We start from the raw sequence: 7,949 nt of genomic DNA on the forward strand, positions 1-7,949 counted from the left end.
GATGACAAAGTTCTTTACAGAAAGGTTACATACACTCAAAGTGTAAAGAGCTCAGTAAACAGAGAGATTATAAACAATTCTGGGAGATGTGCAAGGGCTGCAATGCATTTATAACACGCCTGCTTTTCTTATGGGAATTAAAATCTGAGCGTGCCAAGTTGCTCTCACTCACTGACTTCTCATCTCACCACCTGTGTTCTGTTCAGGGATGATACTTTCTCAGACACACTGAGCCAAAAAGCAGACAGTGAGGCCAGCAGCGGACCCATAACTGAGGATAAGTCATCATCAAAGGATATGAACTCTCCTACTGACCGTCACTCAGATGTGTATTCAGGAAGGTAAGCCTCAGCATAACATGTTTTCAGTAGTCCTGCTCACAGCTCAGCTAACACAGCAATTACTCCTCCACGCGCTTATGTTGGGTCACTACAGTTTGTTCTACCACCACTTCTCCACTGGTGCAGGCAAAGAAAGAGATCGGAACCTCCACCTCCCCTAAGACGCCCAGGCAGGAGCAGTGACGGCCACTGCCCGGTACACCCACCTCACCCTCTGTCCAACTCGGCCTTGGAGCTGGGCTCCCCCAGCCTGGCACCTCACTGCAGTCCCAGAGCCCTCCTGCAGAGCCGCAACCTCAACGCCGACAGCCCCGAGCGGCGGCGCCGGCCGGGCCACGGCAGCCTCACCAACATCAGCAGGCACGACTCGCTGAAGAAGATCGATAGCCCTCCCATCAGAAGGTCCACGTCCTCTGGGCAGTACACAGGTTTCAATGACCATAAACCACTGGACCCGGAGTCAATAGCTCAGGTTTGTGTCTTTTTTATTTATGGCACTGTGATTTTCTGGGCAGCAAATCCCATTGAATAGCACAGCACGGAGCACATGCACTAGTGGGAAGGTGTGTGCAGAGGAATATCCCACTTGGCTTTCCAAACAAAGTGTGTGTGAAAGAAGATGCATTAAACAATCCTGAATAGAAGAAGGACAAAGGGGAGTAAACATTGCAGAAGCAATAAAAAGCAATTATTTCCCATTACACTGTAATGGAATTGCCTCTGCCATACAGAACACTAGGACAGTGTTACAACAGATACATAGATCGCTGTGCCTGTTGAAGGCTGGCCTATTCTGACTTGCATGTAATTAGTGTTCAATTATGTCTCAGTATTGTGGTAAGCAGAAAAGTTCTCTGATTGGCTAGTAGCAGCCGTTACCATTCAAAGGAGAGGTTTGGCAGCCCAGGGTCTTGTGGATTTTATAGTTTTCATGCAGTTCATACTGTGTGTTGATTTGATGTGTGTAATAGAACCTGATGTGCAAGATGTTGCAGCTGCATAAATTGTGGGCCATCTTACTGTGTGAACAGTCACCAGTCTCATTCCTGGCAGTGAAGAGGTGAAGAGAGTTGAGTAGAAAGCACCCTGATCATCAAATTGGTCTGTGTACTGAGCTGGTAACAGCTCTTGAGTAAATAGATACCTCTGTCTTCAGAACTCACATTTTGTCTAGGAAGGATAATGTGATTACTAGGAGCACCTTGAGGGTGCTTTATGATTGCAAACACATTTTATAATAACGCTGGCACTCGTGTTTTAAAATTTAATGTACTGATAATGCTTGCTTTGAAACTCTGCTTCCAGTGAGGAGTAGAAGGTACTGGCATGCTTAGGTCAGAACCCATGTATTAGGGGTAGAAAGTGCAAGTGTTTTTACTGTTTTATTTTATTCTGAGCTATTACTTTACTTTCCTGGAACAGCACTGTTTGGCTTAAGATATCTCTTTTTTATGCCTAGACTAGAACCCAAACTTTGATTAAACTATGTGAAAGTCAGTGGAAGCAGGCAGGGAAACAAGATGTTTTAAGCTTAGTTGTATCTCAGTACCACTGAGAAGCAGTAAACTAATATCTTGGTGCATTCTTTAAGCCTTCAGGCCTGAAATCCTGATGAAGAAAATAGTTTTTCTTAGGTGTGCATACTGACCAATATCTTACAGATTTTTCTGTTTAAGATTTAACTTGATTAAACAAGAGGAGAGAAGAGCTGATAGGCACACAAACTTTATTTCCTTAGAAAACTAGGTTTTGTAATCCATGGGAGGGAATACAGACCCTGAACATCTGAGGCTTTAGATGAGCTGAGCAGTTAGCTAAGAGTGAGCAAATGGACTAAAATCTTTACAGCTGTCAGTACCCAAGAGATGACAGAAATCTTCACCACTAAAACATTGCTAAGCAAACATCAGTTGTCCTGACAATCACTTCATAAATGGCTTGCAGATTTTGGTGTAACACTTTTTTTTGATTCTGTTATATGATAAAGGTTAAATGTTTGTAGTGTCCACTCAAACCTGCCATGTTGTCAATTGTAATGTCTTTCAAATAAATCTGGTGGAAATTGATTTTAGCATTATCATAACTGTTAGAGGATGGTTGGTGAATGAATTAATGTGTTTGCTTACCCCTCCCCTTGCTCCTCTGGCATTCAGTAGCAACAGAAATGACATGCTGCTCTCTTGTGCTCTGTCCCAGGACATCGAGGAGACAATGAACACAGCACTGAACGAGCTCCGTGAGCTGGAGCGGCAGAGCTCGGCCAAGCACGCCCCTGATGTCGTGCTGGACACCTTGGAGCAAATGAAGAACACCCCCACCCCTGCCACCTCGACAGAGTCACTCAGCCCTCTGCACAGCGTTGTTCTAAGGAGCTCCGAGCCTCAGATCCGCCGTAGCACCAGTTCTTCCAGTGACACCATGAGTACTTTCAAGCCCATGGTGGCCCCTAGGATGGGAGTGCAGCTGAAACCTCCTGCTCTTAGGCCAAAACCTATTGTTCTTCCAAAAACAAATCCTAGCATAGGGCCTTCTCCTCCTTCCCAAGGTCCAGCCGACAAATCTTGCACAATGTAGGCAGCTCAGCCACCCACAGCGCCCAGCTGGAGTGTGCTAGGGAAAGAGATGGATTAACAATAGAAGTCAGGGCTCCGTAACATCATTTGTTCATGTTTGTAACTGGAGAGGCTTTGTTTTTCAGTGTTTTTGAATGTATTGTCTGAAAGTAGCTACATTAACATGGGCATTTGTATTTTGTATGGTTTCGATTAAACAAAAAACTGGACAATTGTGCATAGTTTTAAAAAACAAACATAGACTTACTTGAAAACTTGATGCTGCACCATTTGTAATAAAACCAACACAGATCACAAACAGCTTGCCACGTTGTACCATACTTCACAGTCTTACTGTAGCTATATAATAACAGATCCTGCACAAAACTAAGGGGCGGGAGGGGGTTCAGGGGACATGGAGCCTCTCATTTCTGGGTCACCAAACCAAATCTCAAGCAGGTTAGTAGGAACTGAAGTTTAGCATGTGAGGATTACGTGTCTGTGTGGAATGTCTAAGTCATCTCAGGCCACATTTCTTATTTAAGACACAAGAAAAAAAATCACCAAACCCTCACAAACTCATAATTGGCACCGAGTTTTAGCTTTCTTGTTGGCAGTCTCACTAGAGGCAAGCGCTGGATGGAGCTGGAAATCACACTGCTCTCACTGATACAAAGCAGCATTCCAGGACACAGCTAAAGCACATCTCCAGGATAGTATCTAGAAACTCCTTTTGCTGCCTTCTGTAATAGTGTACCTTCTCCCATGAAGTTAGACCTTCATTCCCTGATACCACATTTCTTACAGAAGCTGAATTTGTTTGAAGTTCACAGAAGCCAGGCTCTGGGGAGTGTGTGAACCTGTTGGTCCATTAGGGAGGATGAGGGGCTATTAAAGGGATCAACTACACAGTAATTCAGAAAAGTATCCCATTGACTTTATTGCTCAGAGTCCAATTAAGGACGTGATTTGGGTTGCAATAGCCCGAGTTTCGAGCTGACCCAGCCGTGCTGACTGCCTTGCACAGCAAATGCTCTGCTGTGCTGACAGCAGCAAGACAGGGACTCTGAAGGGGGACTGCCCCCTGCCAGTGGTGCAGGGGTCACTCACAGGACAGGCAGCTGAGTTTCTACTACCTAGATGCAAGCTGACTAAAGTTTTCCGTAACCCTTTTCCCCTCCACTTTCCTTTTTTTTTTTAATGACAGAAATCAGTACCTTTCTTATATCTGTGCGAGTGGCGACTGTCAACTTTGCTTAGTGCTCTGTTGTTAAACTTTGTTAGGCATGAGCTAAACCTACAGCTGTTTTGCACATTGCAACAGTAAGCCATAATACTATTTCTGTGAACGTATTTTCAAGCATCCAATCCATAAAAGAAGTTTCAATGAATAAAATGGGGGAAAAAGTCACTTGTGGTCCACCTACAGAAGTATGACTGGCTGTAATTAAGATCTGTTTTTCCACATATTCTGTAAGATCTCACTTTTGGAAAGCTTGAAATTGTACAGCTCAGTATACATAAACAATTGAGTTTGGGAGGAGAAGAATAGGGACAAAATTTGATAGGCATAATTGCTGAGGTGACAGGAGTAATTTCCTGTTGTTATTTAGGAGCAATTCATTCATGCTCTGGTTTACACCTTCTAGACAGGTGATGCAATGTGAAGCTCCAAGTGTGAGAAGTACCCCATGAACTGCCTCTGAGCCCCAAACTATTGCTGGCATTTGCAAACACTTTCCAGTCCAGTCAGAGACTTCACACGCATCTAGGTTAGAGACAAAGTCTTAATCCATCACAGTGGGCTGTGCAGCATGGGTCAGCAAATCTCCATCCTTGTCAACTCTACTGCCTGGCCCTAATGCCAGGGCCAGAGCCTAAGCCAGACCAGCCCCAGCTGCAGACCAGTGCTGGTCTGCTCTCTTGTTTGGGACCAGAGGTATTTTCAAGTAGTTCCCCAGTTTATTAGACTCAATGGAACAAAACTGGAATTTCAGCTTTCATTTACATACAGTTTTTGTCTAGCGTTTTTAAATTAACCCACCTGGCACAATTGAGATGGATACCTGTATCTTTAAATTGCATAGGGAATTTTGTATGTTTAAATAACTGTACTGGACTCCATAATGCTTTTATTAGAAATTGTTTAGCAAAAGAAAATATTAGAAACAGTGCATTTAGTGAATGCATCCACTTAGTGCATTCACACAGTTAATGTGTAGTTTGATGGTTATTATAGATACTTTAAAGCATAGTAAGTGGATATGTAACAGGAAAGACTGCTACATCTACAGGCGTACTTAAGGGTAACTCCTGCACACCTAATCCAATCAGTATTGTCCTTTACTGTCAAGTTTGATGAATTGCAGTACTGGTAGCTTCCTGCTTGTTGACTGTTACCTACTTGTGTCAATGTACATCTGTAGTATGTACATGTGAAAGTGCCTTTAAATTTTAGAGGAGCTTTAGCTTTGCTCTTGTACTGTTGCATTTCCATTGCATCCTTTCCTGTTTCGTGTATGGCTGCATTCCCATTGCATTCCTTCCACTCTTGAAGATCAAATAAAAACATGGAAAACCCACAGTTCTGGAAGAGAAATGTACTGTTAATCTGTTGTGACAATGCACTTTTATGTATAGTACTGTACATTTTTGGCATGTACCATTACAAGCTTCAGTATACATTCAAGTTTGTTCCTCATAGTGTATCTTTATAATAAAGAAGATAGTTCTGTCTGTGTGTGTAGTTTTGCTGGGGGAAGCACTGTATCTTCCAACATGGATTGACCATCTACTTCCCACATAAGGGAGCATCCAGCACACCAGCCTCCCCCAGCTGCCCGCACCCCACACTGCATCAAGAGCTATCACCCCTTGGCCTGAAGAAGCACTTGTTCTGGAAAGTTCCCTGCCTAACTTAAAAGTCCCTCTTTACCTGAAGACCCCTCACCAAGAGCCACCAACTTCACGTAGTTCTGCCTGAGGACCCATCAAGAGTAGTCAGTCGTGCTCACACTGGCTGAGGAAACCCCTCGCTGCCCACTTGGCCAAACACCCTGCCACCCCCACTCCTGCTCCCCACGGGAAAATGGGGTGAGGAAAACACTCCAGCTTACATATTTTAAAAATAGAGTGAAAAGAATTTTAAAAGGGACATTTATTAAAATGGGGATATTTCTTGGAACAAAAGAAGAGAGAGATGCTGTCAGGCTGGGAGGGGATGGGGGGAGTGCCACAGTTAAATGTCATCTTCAGTGACCTTATGTCAGAAATGGTGACTGCACACCCTCCCAGCTGGCCCCAGGAGCCAGGGGGTCTGATTGTCAGGCTGATAGCTGCAGAGAGATGTTCTGCCATACATGGATCAGATGCTGTCAAGGACAATTCCTGGGCTAGGACTACAGCTGCCCAAATAGGCTTGCCATGCTTTCCCACTGTAGATGTTTCGAGGCAGAAGAGCTATTTGGAAATGCATTCTCAATCCTTGCTAAGAAACCCAAACCAGTCATCCCTGGTTGTTGTTGAGGACCACTGTGTGCCTGAGGAAGACAAATGCCCCATTCCTGCAAGTGTTCCAGGCCAGGCTGGATGGAGCTTTAAGCAACCTGGTAAGGTGGAAGGTGTGCCTGCCTGTGGCAGGGGGAAGGAGCTGGATGATCTCTCAGGTGCCTTCCAGCCCAAACCATGCTATGATTCTGTCAGGCAGTGTGGGGTGGAGTGGGGGAAGGGCACAGCAGCCACCCCAGCTCAGAGCAGGGCTGTCACTGCTCTCACTGAGAAAGCTGTGGCTGCTCATCCTTCAGCCCAGGGCAGCAGCCTTTGCACCGCACAGTCCAGCGACCCACTTCAGGCATTTCTTCTTGTCCCCTACTGCACAAAAGCTGACTAAGACACACAGGAGGGGACAGCAAAGGTCATTCCTCATTCAAGGTCCTACACAGCCCAGAGGATGCATAACCCAGTTTCCACAGTCAGATCATTCCACAGTCAGATCAGGGAGGGGCTTATGTGGTGGCTTTAAATCTGTTTTAAAATGAGTAAGAAAACACAAGAAGAAGAGTCTTCTCCTGTTTTATAATATGAAGTTTCAGTGTTGCACAGTGCTGACTTCCTAACTTCCTTCCAGTTTTTGTAGTGGAAAGAAGCCCAGCTCTCACTGAGACAGCCAAAGCTTTTGGCAGGTGGTGGAGGAACTGCTGACTCTACTGATGCTCAAAAAGCAAAAGGGTGATGAGATGTTTTGCTGAGAAAAGTGTATTGGCTAAACAGAAAAAGAGTAGCAGTGGCAGCAGAGTGTTTAGCTCTCAGGCCACTGCTGCAAATCATTGTTCCAAGCCACATGCAGCTCCAGGATGTGGCACTGCCCCAGCCGGCACGAACAGCTCCTCAGACAGCATAAGGAAACCACAGAGGATCCACCCAGGTTTTAAGTTCTCCTTGGCAGAGAGGCACAGTTTGTTTCTTACTCTGTGGCTCACATGGACTTACCCTGACCAGAAGGATCCATATTTGCTCTGTTCAGTCACTGCTACCCTGTGGAACAAGCCTTGACATCAGTCTGGATGGAACTGATACATGGGGAGCAACTGAAACGGGAAATGTATTAATGGGAGATGGTACAAGATGAAGGTACCATTCTTGTACATAGGAATATTGCTTTTTCCATAAACTTGCCTCTTGAGGGGAAAAAACTCCCACTATAATGCATGAAATCTTAAACAGATCAGCAATTTAGCATCCTAAAACCCAGTTAGCTGAACCAGATCAATTATTGTTTAAAAAGCAAACCAACCAACCGCTCATTCAGACATGCCACTGTACCTGCAGCTACTCCCTGTCTCTGCATTTTGCACAAGGGCATTTGCAGATCACACAGCTGGCAGCACCAGTCTCTGCCAGCACTCTGGCTCCAGCAGACCCTGGCAGAGCAGTTTTTCCTGCCAGGGAGCCCTTATGGCTCAGAGGTGTCACTCACTCTGCGCCGCAGTGCTGCAGCTCACCTGGACTGCAGCAGCCTTGGCCCCAGCCCCAGGTCCTGCCTCCCCTCGGCCTTTGC

The 7,949-nt window shown here is 45.3% G+C and overlaps 1 protein-coding gene across 2 annotated transcripts in view; it reads left to right on the top strand.

Moving 5' to 3' along the window:
* SRGAP1 (SLIT-ROBO Rho GTPase activating protein 1) overlaps window positions 1-5,631 on the top strand; it is a 141,456-nt gene extending 135,825 nt beyond the window's left edge. For both annotated transcript variants that reach the window (XM_039704138.1, XM_039704139.1), the window contains exons 20-22: window positions 207-341; window positions 468-813; window positions 2,538-5,631. In XM_039704138.1, coding sequence (XP_039560072.1) covers window positions 207-341; window positions 468-813; window positions 2,538-2,915 — 859 coding nt within the window. In that variant the 3' untranslated portion in view covers window positions 2,916-5,631. The remainder of the gene's footprint in view (window positions 1-206; window positions 342-467; window positions 814-2,537) is intronic.
* Window positions 5,632-7,949: the final 2,318 nt, after the last annotated feature.

Source organism: Passer montanus, unplaced genomic scaffold (genome assembly GCF_014805655.1).
Source record: "Passer montanus isolate IOZ18808 unplaced genomic scaffold, ASM1480565v1 scaffold17, whole genome shotgun sequence".
NCBI lineage: Eukaryota > Metazoa > Chordata > Aves > Passeriformes > Passeridae > Passer > Passer montanus.